Source organism: Osmerus mordax, chromosome 4 (assembly GCF_038355195.1).
Source record: "Osmerus mordax isolate fOsmMor3 chromosome 4, fOsmMor3.pri, whole genome shotgun sequence".
NCBI lineage: Eukaryota > Metazoa > Chordata > Actinopteri > Osmeriformes > Osmeridae > Osmerus > Osmerus mordax.
Window position 1 is genome coordinate 12,397,184 of NC_090053.1, and position 20,722 is coordinate 12,417,905.

The 20,722-nt window shown below is 43.2% G+C and overlaps 1 protein-coding gene and 1 non-coding gene across 3 annotated transcripts in view; both read right to left on the reverse strand.

Annotated features, from left to right (window-relative positions):
- LOC136942580 (FERM domain-containing protein 5) overlaps window positions 1-18,534 on the reverse strand; it is a 58,001-nt gene extending 39,467 nt beyond the window's left edge. For both annotated transcript variants that reach the window (XM_067235557.1, XM_067235556.1), the window contains exon 1: window positions 18,433-18,534. In XM_067235557.1, coding sequence (XP_067091658.1) covers window positions 18,433-18,534 — 102 coding nt within the window. The remainder of the gene's footprint in view (window positions 1-18,432) is intronic.
- Window positions 18,535-19,171: 637 nt separating this feature from the next.
- On the reverse strand, window positions 19,172-19,243 carry trnah-gug (transfer RNA histidin (anticodon GUG)). The gene has a single exon. It is a non-coding gene; the product is annotated as a tRNA-His (tRNA).
- Window positions 19,244-20,722: the final 1,479 nt, after the last annotated feature.

The following is a 20,722-nucleotide window of genomic DNA, read 5'->3' on the forward strand; positions in this document are numbered from 1 at the left end:
CTAGTTATTGTTTATTTTCGCCCCCCTAAGGATCAGTCAATATTTGTATTACATAGACAACGCCTGTGTCAAAATGTTCGTCTTGGTCTCGATTGCGTTGCTTGTTTTTTAATTTACGTTCCGTTGCACGATTTAGGAGGTTACAACGTTTTTTGTGGCAAAAAGTGCCTTTAGTCAACGAAGGGTACTCAGTGCTAGCTACGTCACCACGTCAGCACACGTTAGCAACGACGCATGGATTGATGTGCTGTTGCACAGCGAGTATCGTATTGTGCCGTGGTGTACTAGCCTACTACTAGCAGCATCATACATGTACATTTAAGCACATCAAGACTTGCAAGTACAGTAAGTAATGTCACATTAAAGAATGTATGTAAAGTTTAAACTCAAGCTTGTGTGGTGCGTCGCTGGCTTCAGTGCCACAGGCTAAACTTGATGTCAAAACAAACATTCTAATTTCCAACGCTTTCAAACAATCCCCTCACTCAGTGAAGTTTGGCTAGCCACCGCAACTAGCTTGCTCGTAGCAAACTTCTTTTGAATTAGCCATTTCTCCCTAAATAGATGTAAAGCTTATTTACGTTGTTGGGGTCATATTGTCAGTTAACAGATGGTACTGTTTGAATCGCGATTCCATCTAAAATACTGCCGGTGACAACGTTGTTACAATAGCTTGTTTCTAAGGGGGTTCGCTTGTTTCAAAGGGGGTTCTTGAGTACGCTGAGTACAGCCTGTCTCAAGTCTTCCACCATCATCCCTGTGCCCAAAAAGCCAAGGCCAACAGGACATAATGACTACAGACCCGTCGCCCTGACCTCTGTGGTAATGAAGTCTTTCGAGCGCCTGGTGCTGGCACACCTTAAATCCATCACTGACCCTCTACTGGACCCCCTGCAGTTTGCCTACAGAGCCAACAGGTCTGTGGACGATGCAGTTAACATGGCCCTCCACTTCACCCTACAGCACCTGGACTCCCCAGCATCCTATGCCAGGATCCTGTTTGTGGACTTCAGCTCTGCCTTCAACACCATCATCCCCGCCCTGCTTCAGGACAAGCTCTCCCAGCTGAACGTGCCTGATTCCACCTGCAGGTGGATCACAGACTTCCTGTCTGACAGGAAGCAGTGCGTTAAGCTGGGAACACAAGTCTCTGACTCCCGGTCCATCAGCACCGGATCACCTCAGGGCTGTGTCCTTTCTCCTCTGCTCTTCTCCCTGTACACCAACAGTTGCACCTCCAGTCATCCGTCCGTCAAACTCCTGAGGTTTGCGGACGACACCACCCTTATTGGGCCCATCTTTGGTGGAGACGAGTCTTATTATAGGTGGGAAGCGGCCAACCTGGTGACCTGGTGCAGCCAGAACGTCTTAGAGCTCAATGCTCTTAAGACAGTGGAGATGGTTGTGGACTTCAGGAAGAACACAGCCCCACTCACCCCCATCACCCTGTGTGACTCCCCAGTCAACACTGTGGAGTCCTTCCGCTTCCTGGGCACTATCCTCTCCCAGTACCTCAAGTGCGAACTGAACATCAGCTCCCTCATCAAGAAAGCACAACAGAGGATGTACTTCCTTCGGCAGCTGAAGAAGTTCAACCTCCCTTCCGCTGTTGGCCTCTTCAACAAGGCCAAGGGACCACACTGACTCTAATGACTTCCTGCTTAAAACACACTGCTTTTTGCACTGCATTACAAAATTGTATCTTGTACATTTGTATTTTTTGTAATATTTGTATTTTTATATTGTAATTTACGGCAACTTATATTTTATTTTATTGTATATTTAATTCAATTCTAATCCCACTTAGTACTGCTAGTTTATGTACCCTTAGTATAGATAGTCCACATATTTAAATTTTAGGTCCCTATATGTTTATTGTATGCACCTTCCTGCCAAAGCAAATTCCTTGTCTGTGCAAACTTTCATGGCGAATAAATCCCATTCTGATTCTGATTCTGATTCTAAATGCTTGAAAATATCACTAGATGGGAAAAAACGTAAGGGGACGGACCCACCTGCAACCAACGCAAGCGAGCACACCCTACAATTTCCCCAGAAATTGTACCCTCTCTACTTTTGTTAGCTTTGCTAAGCACCCCCCAAATCAGGAAAATATTTATTATCCTTCCTCGTCTGTGATGGAGACGCATACAGCTCACGTACCGAGCTATTAGAATTCTAGTAAGTCTGTCCTACACCTTGAACAGAGGGCATGACTGAAGTTTCAACAAAGGAACACAGCATCTCTGTGACACATTTGGGCTGTTACTAGATAAGCAACACACAACAACCGACCTTCATCGTGTGTGAAGAAAAGACTCCAACACATTAGTTTCAGCAGGTCATGACAGGAGAACAGATCAGAATACAGTTGTATTTGTTAGATCACACTTTATAAAGGCTTCTCTAAATATGAGTTTAGATCTATGGACATGTGGCTGATATCTGGTTGAGGGGACCATGATGATAAATCAGATGGCCTGAGTGCACTGGATGGTAAGGCACTGGCTGAGATCGCCTGTCTCCCTGAGTCACAGTCCAGAAAGGCCCTGACAACCGATTGATAATGACTGCACAAAACCAGTAGAAAGGACACAGTCTTGGACACAACCTAAAGGCTCGTATATTGTTCACAATAATTTTCAGTGAGCTTTTGATAAAGTGGATTAAAGGTCAAGTGCTTTGCAATATGCAGATTTGATGTTTTAATGTGCAATCATCAACACTGGTGCAGCAAATGGTGAAGACCTTTCTAGCATAAGTAATTTATCCTAAACTTCCCAGTATCTATTCTCAGATATCTAAACAGCATCGCTTAGTCATAGCACATGCATAATTCATCATTTTCACTTATTTATAATTTAGGAAAGTTGGATAAAACTTTCTGAGAGAAAAAAGACAAGGCAATAATGTAATTAGGCTGATATAATGGTGCCTCATGTTCCACTCCCACTTCCTGTTCTGTCACTGTATGGGGACTGTGGCACCAGCAGACTTGTTATTCCCCTTTAATGTTCTCAGTTTGCCTCTGGGTATGTCGCTACACTCAAGCACTCAGCTCCAAGAGTAAACTGTTCAATTAGCATTCCAGCCTCTATAGGAATGAGGGGACAACGTACCAGTATTATTAGATCTGCACTCAAAGCCAAGTGCTAATTGAGAGGTCAAACACCACATGATATTGGTTATAATTATGAGGCTACATAAAAAGATAGACATTATCGCTGTAAATAATCTGGGCCTTCATCCCCTTCAAGATATTCACAGCGCATGCAGATTAGGTCAACCCCATTTCTCTTTGAGTGACACTAGCATTAGGTGCGTTCGACATGAACTGACTTCATGCAGCGCTGCAGGCGGCTGCAGGCGGCTGACTTGAAACAGTGAATTCTGGTTAGACTTTTTGTCCGACTTGAGACGGCGCCGAGGCTAGGTCACTGTGACGTAGCCATCAAAGTACCGTGAAATCGATTCGAGAACTGCCGGCTGTGTAGCCGAGCGCATTTTCTCAAGAGCAACTGCAAGGGTTCTAATGACGACACAGCTATTTCATGATTGGCCAGACTCACACACGACAACTTTGATGCGTGTTTTGTAATTATTCTGACACCTTCAGTTTCGCCAACACTCAAATCCGGACCAAACAGTTTAATTGAATTAAAAGTGTTGAAGAAAGGGGTTTAGTCCGCCTCTTCACTAACGGAAAGACTAAGTTTAATTATAAATAAAGTAAAGTAAGCAAACAGCGCTTGATCGGCCATGACTGACGTCAACGCAGCAAACCACGAGAAGCTGGAATGTCCGACTTTACAGAGCCTTTTTCAACTCCTCCCCGACTGCAAGCGGCTACTCTCGCCAGTCGTTTCATGCAGCCGCAGTCCATGTCGAACGCACCTAATGTCACGGCCACAGCCCTGCCCCCCCCCCCCCCCCGGTTTCAGTTTTTTGCTCTGCCCTAGTGTTTCCCTGTCATTGTCTTCACCTGTCTCGTTAGCTTCATTGTGTCCACCTGTGTGTCGTTTGGTTCTGTGTATTTAGGTTTCTGTTTTGTGTCCGGTCCTTGTCTTGTCCTTACTACCTGTGTCGTGTGAGTACCCTTTCTGTGTCCCTGGCGTTTTCAGTAATACGCCCTTTGTTTTCGACATGGCTGCATACTCCCTTGCATTTGGGTCCTACCCCACCTCACACCCTGACAAGCATGGCTGTAGGCAGGCAGGGGCTGGTAGTACCTGAGGTGGACGAGTAATGGGGATGTCTGAAAGATCCTTAAGGGCACTCCTGGGGGCTTTTCCACAAATCTGGCCTGCCACTCGTCTGTTAGCCACTCTCATTAATAATGGAGGCCAGTTAATGCCTTCTGTGTGAGAAGTCTCTTAGCACAGCCCACCGGAGGTACGAAAGGGGAGTACTGGTCAAGGAGACGTGCAACAGTTCAGTCATGGTAGGCCACAGTTCACATGACAGTAGAGCAGCAGGGATTTGTGGGCCTCTGAACTGCAGCTAGAGGCTGCACAGAGTGGTGGGACACTGCAGCAACTGTATGTATTGACCCAACAACTAGACACAGAAACGGTGAACCAAAATAAAGCAAAGCCTCAGTATGTTTTGTCGATAAAGTCAAAGTGACAAAGTAGGATGGGAGTATAAACACTGCGAAAGAGCATAGCGCCTGATTCCTGGAGTCCATGAGTCAGAATGAGATCCGGGTGTGTGTGAGTCATCCTCCTTCTGCTCTTCTCCACTCTTCCTCTCCTGGCTGGCCTCCCTCAGGCTAGGGTAGGAGCATGCCAGAGCTCCTTTCATCCCTCCATCGCCTCAGCACACCTGACAGAAGACTAGGTAGCGCAGCCCTGCCTTGCTAAACTGGCTCCCCCTAGCATGGTTCAAAATAACACAGCGGGTCGGCCCTTAGTTAGAGCGTCGCTTCTGAAAATGTGTTATGGCAGTGTCAGAGAAGGTGTGTGTGAATGTGAGTCAGCCTCTATGGAGGCCAGAGGTTGTGTGTATATAATAGGGACACGTACACACAAACACACCACACGCACCATACACGCTGTAGCGTGGGTACCTATTGTGATTAATTAAGCCTACTTCTATATAGCGCTTGAGGCAGCGTGGCAATGATGTAGAAGACAATCTTGTCTGGCGAGAGTTTAATCTATCTACCTGCACTGGATGGATGCTAAGGCTAAAAATAGCTCTGCTCACTCCAGGCTTGACCGCAGCACACCATCAGATACCACGCTGCCTGCACTGGAATTATTGATCTCCCGTATTGATAGGACTCTTCTACTCCAATTGAATTCCGATTAGAACATCAACAATAGCCTAGGAGATCATTGTTTAGTAGTATTGGAAAACAAGCTCAACTTGCAATTTAAATCCCTAGACTTTCTACTTAATAATAAATCATATATCTAATATTAAGCCTCTTTAAAATATATTATATCTTAAGTAAATACTAATTAGATAATCTGCTTTTTAAAGGAATTTTGTCAACTGTTGAGACCAACAACCATGAATTAATTTGAAACAGAACGTGAATCTACACAATTATGCAAAGCAGACACTGTCCTCTCACTATTCTCCCCATCCCTCTATTTCCTTTCCCTCTGGGCTGAATGTAGAGCCAACAGAGGGCCCAGAGACAAATAATCATGCTCTTCTACAAATGATGCTGAGGGATTGGCATGCTGCGGTAGCTCTGCAAACAGCATTTTATTTTCCCATGTGGCACCTGTCTCCAGGCCTGGGGGAACTCTATTCACTTGGAGGGAGGGAAAGAGCTGCTGGAACAATCCCTTTGACTCCCATTCTCCTGCCATATGGCCCACCTCAGACTGCGGACCGTGCATGGGCTGAAGTCTGCCAGTGACTGTTGGTGAACATGCACCATGTGCTTAAGCATGTTACCGCACAAAACCTTTGTACATCCACGGTAGGTTTGTCAGTTTTTCATGCACACCCTTACTCTCTGAGACAGGGTCAAGTACACAGAGGCCGCCCTGAATCAATGCATTCTAAACGGCACTTCCACTCAAACACATCTGTACAGTACAGCCTGATATTTGATATTTTTGGGGGAAACAGCAACTATATACAGTTGGACAGAACATTGATGGATTTCATCAGATACTACAAGCATTCCATGTGAGATTTGCTGAAAAACAGTATAATAAATGCAGTACCCTTAAGCAAGTAACAGTGTTATATTACAGATCAATAATGACATTTCTACTATTTAATTTAGTTGTTTATTTTTGGCAGAAGGATAAGCGGTAGCACAGCTGGCTGATGTGGATGTCAGATGGCCTGTGCAGTCAGTTAGAGGACTAACACCCTCAGAGACCACACACACACACACATACATTCTCCTTTTCACTACATCTGCAAACATCTTGGTCCAGGTCTGAGCCAAAAATACATTATATTAGCCACTGGGCTATCAAGATTAGAAGGCCTGTATAGCTCATTGGAGGACTATCATTGAATCAGCAATTTCTCCTGTGATATCAATTTGTTCAAGGCTCAGCAGATGAAAAGTATAATGTCTTGTGTTTGTGTGCTGTGTTGATTTTTACATCCCCAACATCCCTGAAAAACAGTGTAACAGATGAAGGTAGGTGGACACGATGAAAGAAGTAGATTTGCCATGGGATAGAGCCCTCCAAGCTCTCACTCTACTAATAACCAGTACCACATGTGGTGCAATCAGAGGGGTACTTCCTTATCCCCTCCCTCTCTCTCTCGTCCCCCCTCCTTCTCTGTCCCCCTCTCTTTCTCTCTCTCCCCCGCCTTTCTGTGCGCTTTCTCAACCCCCCCAATCCCTCCTCCCTGAGAACAAAGACTGCAGACAGAGGCTGGAAGGCAGGTGGGAAAGGGACAGGAGGGGTGTGAGCCAGACAACAGGCCTGTTCTACTGACTGCTTAGACCATTTCTAAGACCATGTCTTAGACATGGTCAGACACGCACTGTCAACCTCGCCAGGGAGGGGCAGTGGGAGGGACAGCATGAACAGCACCTATACCAGGGCCAGGGGAGGCTGGGCAGACAGCAGGGACACCCTGGCCGCATATCCAGACGTAGCCATGCTCCTTCCAGCCTCACACATGATGAAGCAGCAGGTGAACAGTGTCTAGGATAATTTATGCAGTTATGTTATGTTATGCAAAATGTGTGAAGCAAGTGTAGCTGGTGTGATTTTATTTAATTGTTTTTTCTTATCCTTGTTTGCATTAATGTTTAAATTGTGTTTTATAACGTTAGAACGCTTTATTAGAAACGTTCTGTGAACTTCATGAAATGTTGTCCCAGTTAAATAATTAAACATCTAAGGGGGCCCATTGCTAAAGTGGAACTGTTAACCTGTGTTTTGTTCGGGTGGGTCATTGAGGTGTTTTCATTGTGCGAAGTTGATGAGCACAGGCATTGTATGTTACTCCAGCAAATTGTTCTAGTATGTTGATGGACTTTATACAAACAGGCCTCTATGCTGAATTGTATTATATACAGTGCAGCTAATGTATAATAGCTTAATCTTTATTTTCAGTTCACAGAGTATACAGTATATTGGCTATAATAATGGCAGTTTTTGCTGTTAGTGGTCATGTAGCCTGGTTGGTCCTTGTTGTAGCCTGCCTCTTTGTTTCCACCTTGTGCTTTTGCCTAGACTCTCCAGAGACACTCATCTCCTCTGACTGCTGCGCTGACACACACACAAAGAGAGGGGCTGATTGCATGAATGAATTGCTGCCGGTGCAATCTGCAGACCCAGTCACATGCGTGACTACAGGAGGTATCCAATCACCAATCACCCCAGGAGGTTACACTTGAGAGTGACACGGAATAATAAATACCATTAAGTCATGCAGACTCATGGCTAAGGTAAAACACACACATACAGACAAACAGACACACACACAAACACAGACATTAACAAAGCAACTGTGTGCCGTTCATTCAACCAGCGGAAAACCAAATCTGCGCCGCTGTTGAAAATTACCAGCTGTTCAGTAGCTGTGACTTAAAACATTAAAACAGTCAATGGGAGATTTAAAAACTCGGAAAACAATAACAAACCAGCTTGTGTGCTGTGCTGAACCAAAACACACATTTTCCCAAGCTCTCTGTCTCTCCCTCTCTTCCTATGCCTTTAGATTCCTTGTTCTCAGAAGAGCATTTGTTCAACTGTGAGCCATGACACACCTGAGAGAATGAGAGCTTTGTCAGTCCTTTCAACTCCAAGATAAAAGACAGTGACAAAGAAAGAAAGGGGGGAGAGAGAGAGGAGAAAGAGAGCTGGATCCACAGAGAGAAGAAGTGATGCCATACTCTCAAGGCAGCTCTTTGCGGCTTCCCAGCCACATCTTCACAATTACATCAAGGTCTTTACTGTATGTTTCTCTGAGAGCTAGACGCTCATTTGGAGGAGTGCAGATGGCTTGCCTCCCTGGCCACTCTCAGCAGACTGCTAGTGATCAACCCTCCTCCTCCACAGTAAACAGTAAACACAGGCCTGGAAAACTGATCCTGCTAATTCCTGACAACAAAAAATTATGAAAATATTTTCTTCACCACCATGTCACCACACCAGACAGAGCACAGAGCCCAAACAGCACAGTTTGCAAGTAGCACTGTTTAAAATCTCCCTTCTGTGCCCACTTCCATTGGCAACACTAAATTATTTAAAAGTACTGTTTGGTGAGGTTCCATCGTTTCGTATGAGAAAATGAGGTGTCTAAAAAGGGCTGTAACTCAATAAATATATCGGACGTCCAGGGACTAGGAATGAAAGGACAAATGACAAAATAATGTATATTCTTTTGTTTTACACACATGAACATGCTGAACAGACAGCAATTCATTCATTCATTTTGGAGCTACCTAGTTTGTCAAAAACACACTTCTCTTTTAGCTTTGGCCAGTTGGAATGTAATGTGCTGAACTATTGGGTGAAAGAATGAAAAGTAATTACATCATAATGAGATAGTGTAACAATTGTTGTGTGTGTGTCTGTATGTGTAACAGAGTCCTCCCAGCAGGGTGGGGTGAGGTGTGAGAAGCTTCTTGACAGCCACAGATGACAGAGAGATAATGGTTTCTATCAATACACATCAGCACCAGGACAGGCCCGACAGACACAAACAAGCAGGAGAATGTTCTGCTTGTTTCCTCCCCCACTCAGTGCAACAGTGGACACATTCAAAACCTCAGCCTCTGCTGAGAGTCAGAGGGAGAAACTGAAGCATACAGAGGACAGCGATGAACAAGAGCAACCAAGGCCGCCCAGAAAAGGAGGATAAGCGAGATGGCAAAATAGAGATAATGAGATCATTAGCTTAAGAAACCCTGCAGAGGAGAGGAATTGGGCGGAACGAGACTGATGATGTCGAGGAGAGAAGCCGCCCGCTGGGTGAACGCTAACTCTAATATGAGACGGAGATTGAGAGAGACGAGGAGAGAAAGAGGAAGAGCAGAAGAGGCCGTCAGTGATGTCTGTGGCCGTGTCTAGCTGTTTTCTAGGCTGAGCTCACATGACTAGGGACGTCTTATTCGCCTTTCAGTTCCGCTCTGATCCATGGCTCTGCTGCTCTGCCTGAGAGTGTCACCGCTGTGCTTTCAGGGCAGGTCTGATTTCATGCCATCCACCCACCCCTGTCTGCCTGACTGGCCTGTGTGTTGATGGTCCTTAACCTCTAGTCAAGCAACCTTCTCACACACCCCCAGGAGGATTCCAACATCAGGGGAGGAGGCGGGGGTCATTTCTATAGCCACTCCTACAATGTCTTCTCAATGCATGTGCTCGACAGTGAGGACAGCATCAAACTCCCCCCAAAAATCCACCCAAACCTCAAATATAGAATCCAACTCTCCACATGTATCATATATTTTGACCGGAACCTGAGTCAAACAGGAGCTTGCAGACAGAACCCAAAGCAGCCATGCAAACTGGATACTGAGAGACTTGCTGTGTGCCATGGTGAGCTCCATGGTAGCAGTACATCGCTGCTTTCCCTCATTAGTCTACAGAGGCACAGGGTCCTGGAGGGAGACCCAGACAAAGGCTGGATTCTCCCCTGCAGTAGAGAGCCCCGAAGCCCACTGAGCAGCAGGAACACAGGGCGGTGGAGGAGAGGTAGGGTCTGGCATGGGTATTCGCATTATATCTTTACTGTAGGCTGCCAACACGCATACTGTACAATGTACACCCATTCCAAAGTCACTGCCATCTCACATGAGAAGACCACTAAATGTACAGTGCCTCCCACCAGACCTCAGGCCAAGAAACAAGTTTCCTCCTCCCAGAACAAACCTGGGGACCAGGCCTTCTGTTCCACTGCCCCATGACGGTGGAACTCTGCCTGAATATCGAAGAGCACCCCAATCAATAGATGTCTTTAGAGCTGTTTTAAAACACTTATTTTGTAATCATATTGTTCTACAGCACTCATAAAAATCAGTAGCACGCTTGAGATTGCCTCATCAATGAAGGGTGCACTATAAATAAAATACATTTTATTTTTATCATAGTTTATCTAACCAGGGCCGGATTAACAATTTTCTGTGCCCTGGGCAACAAGGCTTAAGGTTTTTCAAATTGGTAAAATCTTGACAGACAGTAGGTAAGAAAGTAACAGCTAGCTGGCGCAGTGACTTGTAAAATGCATAGATAATGTTTAACAGTAAAATCTCAATCTAGCTTGCACCTAACTAAATTAACATATTTGAGTGTGCTAACATTAGCAATAACGTCAGCAAGTTTGAGGTGTATGCATAGGCTAACCATTAAATTAGCAGCACATTTCCCGTATTTAACAATGATTAAACATGGACTTACCTGAAAGTGATGCACGGGCACCATCTCGCAGTCTCTTTCTTTCTTTTTTCCTTCTCCTGACTCCTGTTATCGTTTTAAGCCCATCTTAGAAAAGTTGACCTTGCCTACTGTCAAAGTTCGTCAGCCCACTGAGGGAAGGGCACCCAAAGCGAGCTTGGGAAGTTGAGTGTGTAGCCTATTTGTTTTGTTTTGGGTCTAATATTTCTATACTAAATAATATCGGTATTATAAGTATTATAACTATGATGATTTTTCAGTTGGCTATTTTTTGGTGCCCCCTCAGGAGTTGGTGCCCTACGCACAGCTCGTAGTGAGCGTTATGGGAGCGGCGGCACTGGCTACTACTAGACTACACAAACACTGTTTTTGACGTGATTTTAACATAACATTTTGATCGAACGAGTTGTAATAAAGTACTCACATTAAGGAAAGTTAGGACTGCGTTCATAACGTGATGTAACATTTTAGTTGACATTGTCCAGGGCCTCTTAGATGTCATGTGCCCCTGGGAAGTGCCCAGTTGCCCTAATGGTTAATCCGGCCCTGTATCTAACCACAAATAAGGGAGATAGCCGTAATCCCTAACGGAATCGGAGATGTATAATTAATAAAGCCGAATTATACTTCTCCGACTCCGTTACGGACAGACGCACGCACGGAGTCGGACGGATTGGTTGAATTTATAGTACTCCGAAGGCTGTGGGTGCTGAAAACAATTCACTGCCAGAAGAGAAGGTGGCGCTGCACTGCGATGCTAGTTGGTTATCGAAAAGTTATAGCAAATTTATAAATTAGCCGTTTCATCAATAAAATAAGCACGTTTTCAGCAACTACACTGTCCATTTCTCGTCACATTTGAATTCAGATGCTGATTTACATGTACTGTTTAGCTGAAATATGAATTGTAAAAACGTACAACAATGGCGGTCAAAGGATTTTGTTCTCTTGTTGGTCACGGCAACCCCGCCCCCGTATGGCGTGAAATTAGTGCCAGGAGAGCGAGCTCTGTAAAAACGATTGTAACTTGCAAAAAAGATTTGTGTCTGTAGAAAATGATTCGTGTACTTGCAAAAAAAAGTTTTGTGTCTCCGTAGAAGAAAAAGATTTGTGTACTTGTAAAAAAAGTTTTGTGTCTCCGTAGAAGAAAAAGATTTGTGTACTTGTAAAAAAAAGTTTTGTGTCTCAGTAGAAGAAGGCGGGAACACTGCTCCCAAAACCATCTAAGCCAATCAAATATAGCCATTTCTGTGTCTAGTATCATTGGACATTTTCGTCTGTCTATCACACAAAGAACGTCAGCGAATAAGAACAAAACTAGAATGCTGATGATTTCAATGGCGAGTCATTTGGTAAGTAGATCAAAATATCCATGGGCATGTACCTTTAATGCAACATTTAAAGATTATTCGGTTAGCACACTCTTAACAGTATAAATTAATGTCGTAGTAAGTTGAATAGTTTTTTAATGTAAATATGTATACGGATATTTAATTAGACGACCAGTCATTAAACCTAGCATTAGTTGGACAATGTGCAGCTAAATTGCAGCCGGTAAGCATCATACTAAGCGTTCACAACTTTACACGTTTTTTAATGTTGGTGTATTCGCGGTTGGTGTATGAGCTGGACACACTGGATAGATCTCAAATGTTGGCTGGGAAAGTTAAGCGCATAAATTAAAAAGATATGGATCTTTCACTCTAGAGTGTATTATTTACTGCAGCTTTCATTTCAAATGAAAACCACTAACTATAGAGTGATTTCGCGGCAGTTCCCTGCCATTTAGCTGCACATTGTCCAACTAATGCTAGGTTTAATGACTGGTCGTCTAATTAAATATCCGAATACATATTTACATTAAAAAACTATTCAACTTACTACGACTCTTATCCATTAATTTATACTGTTAAGAGTGTGCTAACCAAATAATCTTTAAATGTTGCATTAAAGATACATGCCCATGGATATTTTGAACTACACCAAATGACTCGCCATTGAAATCATCAGCATTCTAGTTTTGTTCTTATTCGCTGACGTTCTTTGTGTGATAGAAAGACGAAAATGTCCAATGATACTAGACACAGAAATGGCTATATTTGATTGGCTTAGATGTTTTTGGGAGCATTGTTCCCGCCTTCTTCTACGGAGACACAAAACTTTTTTTTACAAGTACACAAATCTTTTTCTTCTACGGAGACACAAAACTTTTTCTTACAAGTACACGAATCTTTTTCTTCTACGGAGACACAATTTTTTTTTTTACAAGTACACAAATCTTTTTCTTCTACGGAGACACAAAACCTTTTTTTACAAGTACACGAATCTTTTTTGCAAGTTACAAATCTTTTTACAGAGCTTGCTCTCCTGGCACTAATTTCACGCCATACCCCCGCCCCTGACGCAAGCGGTTCTTAATACGGACCAATCACAGCCAAGGGGTATCCGTAAAATGACGGACGGACGGATAGTCAGGAAAATCAGGAGATGCACGTAGAGCTCTCCGAGGGGCTCCGAGGGAGTTCCTTGACGGAGAGGGCGTTCCGTGTCTCAGTCTCCGTAAAAACGCAGAAGTATAAAGGCCGAATTATACTTCTCCGACTCCGTTACGGACAGACGGACGGACGGAGTTGGACGGATTGCTTGAATTTATAGTACTCCGAAGGCTGTGGGTGCTGAAAACAATTCACAAAGTGGTTGTTTATAATTTGAACAAAATGATCACAGACATTTGTGTGTCCAAATCTCCCAGAGTATGAATGCCCAACCAGAGCTGAAAACAGAGATTTGGTCCTACAGGAGTCTGATTTGGCTCTCCCTCCACACTCCAAGGGTTCCAGTCCACCGTGTCATGTCATTTACAACGCCACTGAAGGATATAAACAGCACCAATAAGCTGTGCAATCTTTTTGTGTTGGGATGGTTGGGGGCTCTCACTGCACCTTGTCTGGGTGGGGCTCTATGGTGGTAGCTGCCCCATGCTCTGTAATCTCTCTCTCTATTCTCTATTCATTGTACTGATGGATATGTTAAATTTGGTATTCATGTCTCCAACTGAAACATCAACTCTGTATGGAGATCACAGCAGGCTGCTGTATGGAATCGATACTCTGACAGACATTTGCCTGCTGTCTATCTTGACCAGCCCGCACAAATATACAGAAAGAGGCACAGGGGATTGGAAGAGGAGGACAGCCCTAACACAAAAACACATGCACACTAACAGTGCAAGGCACTCCCAACAGTACTTTATTAGAGCATCATGGATTTGTGAGATTCAAAGAGAGCAAGAGGGAAACGGAATGCCTCTTAACCTTGCGATGACAAGACATCAAAAGACTGTTTTGTGATCTGCCAGTAATGCCTGTGAGTGTGCATGAAAAGTGTCTGTTATCCCAGATGAAACACATGAGAGATGTAGATACCGTAGACTTGGCATGGCATGCTCTCATCCATGTCTTTCCTCTGGCATGCCATCAACGTAATCCTTCAGCCACTGAGCGCTCAACCACTCAGCCAGCCAATCCCAGCACGGCTGCATCAAGACATTGGTAAACACTAGCAATGCACTCTGGAGGTTACTCCTTATCAAACATTCAGACCTAGCACACATTTTAATTTTTTATACACAGTATAGCAACAGTGTGGCAGCCAGCATGATCACTGAAATGCACATAAACACACACGGCTGGTCCTGCAACACTGGCAGACACATGACCATGTCTGTGGCTACTGGAGTCTAGACAGGAACACTTGAGCACGCAGACGGGAAGAGAGAGAGAGAGAGAGGAGCAGGACACCACAAGCATTCAGAGAAGAGGCAATCCCTAATTCCACTACTGGAGAGGTTTGTATGCAGACAGAACTCTGCTGTGTACTTTTATTAGTACATAAACTTTGTGAAGATCTTAACTTGGGAATTTCCTGAATATGTGTATAGCATTATGGGTTATTATTTCATATTCATATGCAGGACTACATTCAATAGGTTAGTCTAGGTTGCCAGACTAAGCAGAGGAAATTCTAGTGATCAGAAAATTCAAGCACCGACTTTCATTCACACAAGAAGTCAGTAAAAAGACAAAGCTACGAGGACAAAGATAAGACGATTCAAGTTTAAGACAATGAGTAGTTGTTTAGCCTTTCAAAGTTGTGTCCCAGCAAGGCACCATTAAGAGTGTCTAGGGGAAAGACAGTACAAAGCTACACACCAGCCTTGGACGTTTCCACATAAGAACACTATTGTAGGGAAGAGGGAAAGAGGGTTAGAAAAACAGTGGGATAGACTTGGGGGTATTAGTGCTCAAAGAGAAAGTGGTGTTGGTTATTGTAGCCATTCCAATAGCATCCAGGGAATAAATTATTAAATATCTATGATTATGATGGTCACCTACTGTTTGGCCATGGTTAGGGATGTTGTCATGGGATATATCCTGAGCGAACTCACATTATGGTAGTGTAACTCGGGAGTCACCATAGCAACAGTTGAGACCCTGGCACCATTTTTAAATGTAAGACACCCGTACCCCTGTCTTGTCACCACGGAGACAGGCCTCTGGAGAGGCAAGGAAACACTCCAGAGATCATTGTCCCAAACTATTCCCTTGTTGTAGCTTTAGGGTGAGCTGGGGCTTAGTAGTCCTTGTCTAAAGCAGAATGTTCTATAATTACATATGGTAAAACTGCAGCACACAGCAGCACACAATAAATACAGTTCCAATAAAATCAGCAATCACATCACAGACACACACTCACACAAAAGCACTATGCTACCAACTGTATGCAAGTCTTTGCTATGAAACAATGTTTACAGAGTCTATTGACCACTTCACAAACAGACTACTATAAACCCTGGGCAGTAATCCTTTGTGTATCTGACATGGGGCATGTTTTCACAAAGACGCTACACTTGCTGCAATGAGGAGTAGACGATATAAAGTCTGTATCTTTTTTATAAAAAGTAGGTGAACTTTCTAGATTTAAGGAGATTCCCAGGCTGCACTTGCCTCTTCCCACGTATGTCAGTTGGGTACAGAACAACCTGAGAGAAGATACGTATCTCTCTCTCTCACTTTAATTTGACAAACCTAAAAAAGTTTTAGTTAGTTTACTTAGTTTTGCTTCAGGACTTAATGTCATCAAAGTTCGGTGAAGTACATTTTATCTGCACTTTTGAGTCTTGTTATTCAATGTAAAAAAAAATCTGAACTTACATTTCATGCACGAAGAGTTGACAATCCAATTCTAAACATAAAGGTGTTGACTCATAGTGTCTCTTTACTTCTCTGTGCCCCTTAGATGTTATAGTCTGTCTGCTATTTAAATATGACCTCAAGATGTGAGAAGCCTTTAAATCCTAACCATCACTGGCTCTGGGATGTTGCTTCAGGGAATAAGAGAGGTTAGCGGTTACAGACAGGGACTTCTATCTAACTGCTGCAAGAGCTACATCTGCAGAGCTGTATGATGATGTGCACTCATCCTATCTCAGCCCAACATAGAGTAAGGATCCATAATTTATCAGAGTAAAACTTAAAGTCATGCATTATGGCTGCCAATGCTTCCCAAAGACCTTTTATTTCTTAATTTAGGACTAGAATCCTTTGGTTTGGTATTCATACGATGAGGACAGTATACTGACAGATACTGTCTATTCAGCGCCTTGGTCTGAAAATGATATGATGGCCATCCATGGAAACAGAACTCCAATGCTATCATGAAAATAACATATAACACAGTTTTATAGGATGACCTGAGTTGGTTTGACGTTAGATGAGAGGCCAGCCTGCACCAGAGGCAGATCAGAATATAAAGCCATTAAACTGTTTAGGGAAGAGATCAGAGTGTAATGAAAACAGGTCCAAAGGGAATTAAATCTCGGCACAGTGGGAACAGATATGCCTGAAAGAAAGACAGAGAGAAAGAAGAGAAAGAGAAGAGAAAGAGATTGACCCAGTTACGCCTCTCACTGCTCCCACCCATGCCTAGGTGTCCTGGAATCCTGGGTGTATTTGGCAGGCTGGGAGGAAGGGCAGAGTGAGAACTAAATGAGGAAGGTGCTCTCTGGCCCTTTACTGACATGGCTGCTCAGATGGACTGTTAACTTGGCACCTCCTCCTCCATGTTAAAGATGGCCAAAAGAGGAGAGGAGGACACCAATCGGCCAGGGTAGAGAAAGACCTTTCTGCTTCATCACTCCCTTCCTTCGTCCCTATGACGTCACCCATCCCAAATCCCACAGCAATGCTGCAAACGGTACACCTTCCCAGCTCAAGCACCAGCTTAGACCTGTGACTATTGGTTAAATACCTGGTGTTTGTGCTCTACCACAATGTAATAAAAATAAACTACAAAATACCAACTGATGTTGTTTTAACTTATAATGTAACCAACATAGTGCCCAAACCGTACAAATGTTTCTTTAGTAAGTTATCAAGGGGATTGATTGGTGGGATGTCTCCATACATTTTGATCATTGTAAAGGTCCTCCAGGGATTTACTTGTTTCAAACCCATAACTTCAGAGCTCCCCCTCAAAAAATACAAATGTACTCTAATTGATTTTGAACAGCCCTCTACCCTGCCTGTACTTCAGACTGAACATAAAACGAAGCAACCATCAAAGCCAGACTTGCAAGACTACAGAAAAAGTAACCCGTGTCTTCTAAGACAGCTTAAAACCTACCTTTTTACCGAAGCATTTAAGTAATTTTATCTCAAAAGGGTTTTCCTACTTTTAAAGTTGTTTTCTCTCTTGAACAGAGATCTTATTGGGATTTTTATTTTTGTTTGAATTGTTTATCACTTGTATTATTGTTTTTATTGATTTTATGTAAAGCACCTTGAGCTACAATTCTTGTATGAAATGTGCTATATAAATAAAGTCTTACTTACTTACTTCTGTAGACCTGCTGTCTCAATTTATAGGAAACAGATTTTGTCAAAATATTAGCTTTTGTAACAATCTATGGATGTTTGGTTCATGCAATGGATGTATGGTTCATGCAATGGATTTTGAAACATCTAGGTATGGTTTGAAATGTGAAACATTCTACTTATTTTACTTCTTTATGTTGTTTCATCTAGGGTTAGAAACCTGTGTATTAGCATCTTCTGCATTTCAGTTGGTCACAGCATATAGCTCCTGCCTGTTGGACGGTTAAACAACTATTTTCCTGAAGAATCAAGTTAGAAGCTAAAACCACACAGACTATTACCTTTTGAAACAACCCGTCGTTTTATAGGCTAAGGCTTTAGATGTAGGTTGTAAAATAATCGCAATGCTACCGCAGGCTATTTTCTTCCTCAAAGTAACTAATCCATCCGATTCCACGTAGCACTTTTCTAACTCAATTACGCTGAATTACTACAGAATTTAGGAGTGAGTTAGACTTCATAGCATCCGATATTAATGTTGTTACCGAACATGTAGAGAAATAGATGGACTACCTAACAAAAGATGCAGGCAGCCTAATACGAGGCTACAACGGCGGGACCAGACTTGCTTCATACCGGAGCCGACCGCATCAGATCACCGGCATATTTGTAACCTTGAACCTTAAATAAAAACAGTTGAAGGATAGGTACAGGTGACTGACCTGAATTGTGCATGTATATTCCGTATCATCCAGTAGTCTGACGGTGCAGTTGTATTCTCTCTCAAGATTCCTGATGCTGCCACTCATAAATCGGCTCAACATCTTCTCACAGAATTGCTGGTATGCGTTTAGGACCAGAACAATACACTGAACACAGCGTGTAAGTAATGTCACATAAAACACATTTTCCAATCACTCAACCGAAAAGCTGCTGAAAATCTTACTGCCAGAAAGCAGCACATTGTTATCCCATGAAGTGGACACACCGCGGCCACTCCAGTGCGGAAAGGAATAAAAGGATGGCCGCATCCAGATCAACGATTATTCACACAAGTATTCTGTAGTCGAGCGACGGATGACCATTCACAGATGCAACTTCAGCTAGGGGGTGGATCCTTCGACCAGACTGACGTCAATAAGAACCTATATGAAATTGGCACTGGTAAATGCAATGGATTCAGTTCATGGTGCAAAAAAAAAAGATTTTAACAACTAATAGAGGTTAATGTTGTCTTAGCCCTTAGAAAATTATTACAATTTCAAAATCTCCCAACATACCTTTGAAGGTCTCGTGCTCCCCCTGGTGTTGTGACCCAATCTTTGGTAAAACAATGAATTTCTTCGGGGCTTATTTTATATCTGCCGACTATTCTCTTTCTCTTTTTAAGGGAGAAAATAAATCATATGTAGGCCTACGGGTAGAAAAAGACAACCCTTGTGCCGTGACATTGTTTCGCAATGCCGTGACCCGGATTCGAACCGGGGTTGCTGCGGCCACAACGCAGAGTACTAACCACTATACGATCACGGCGAGCTACCAGGGCTGGTGATTGCATCGTGGAAATTGCATGTATAATCTCTTAATACAGGGCTCTCACGTCTCACGTTTTCGCAGTGCATTTCAATCATTTCTCACGCTCTCACGAAACCCCTTCCTTGTATTTCTCACGCTGAGAAGTAAGGGATTACATGGCCACGACCCGCTATGTAGGCTACTATTAATGGACGAGGCGCAGTCATACGGAAGAAATTTATTGAGTTTCATGCCACCTACCAGCCAATCAGAAACAACGAATGGTAACAAATAAATTGTAAAAAGACACACTGTGTTAAATAATTTTTTTGGCAAGTAGCCGTGTAATAAACGGGATAATGTATAGAACGCCGTTCTCATTATCGGGAAAATAAGCCCTGCTGTTCGCCCTGTCGGGGCTTATTTTCCCGATAATGACCGGCGTTCTATAGGCTACATTATCACTTACTTAAAGAATAGAAGCCTTGTTAACTGAAGTGTAATTTTGTTTTTAAATTGAAACTTGTTGTATCTGTCACAGATTCAGGAAAGATTACTGGCTCATAAATATTTGATATCTCCCACTCTTCAGATAGGAACACATTAAGCCCAGACAAAACACTAAGATTAAATTAATTTTACCCACATCATGGGTAGGGGATCTGTAACAAGAAAATGTATGTTGCAACAGGAGGTGTGTGCTTCATTGTGTGTATTATGGACGAGGAAACAAAGTTCTGGGACACAGACATCATGGTTGGATTAGCGTCACATTAGATTCATATGGAGTGAATCGGGAAAAACACACTCACTAATAGACGACTGATAAACAAGTAGGCTATTCCATTATAACTGCTCGTGGATAAGAGTATCTTTTCTGGGCAACTTGTAATGTTTCGTCATGGCAGTGGCTAATTCTCAGAGATTCTTAAGGTTTAGCGTAGTGGTAGATAAAACAGATTAGCAAATCAGTGTTAAATGATTAGGCCTACTTACATTTAGTCATTTAGCAGACGCTCTTACATTTAGTCATTTAGGCCTACTGAGGTGCAAGTAGCCTAATACAGACATATCAACTCATTGATAATCTCTTCTGTGCTGTGAATTATATTCATAAACAACACTCACACTCACACACCAATTTGTAAGTCTACATTGTGATCCTCGAAGGTGTGCACCAGCCGCCAGACCTGACTTTGGCGGTAAAGGGTCAACAATCCTCGCTAACTAATTTTCCTGGCAGGAATACGCCGTCTCCCAAAACTTAACTAGGGCTATAGCAAGCTATAGTCTAGTGATTCAAACAAAAGTGTGAAAGCAATGAAAAAAGTATCCACAGTTTAGTTCACAGACTGTTAAGTGTGTGCTAAGAGTGTGCGCAGACATCCCAACCTGCAGAGACTCATTTCCGGGAGGTAGCTCACCCAATTTCCCAAACTCGCTGTGGGTGCCCTTCCCTCAGTGGGCTGACGAACTTTGACAGTAGGCTAGGTCAAC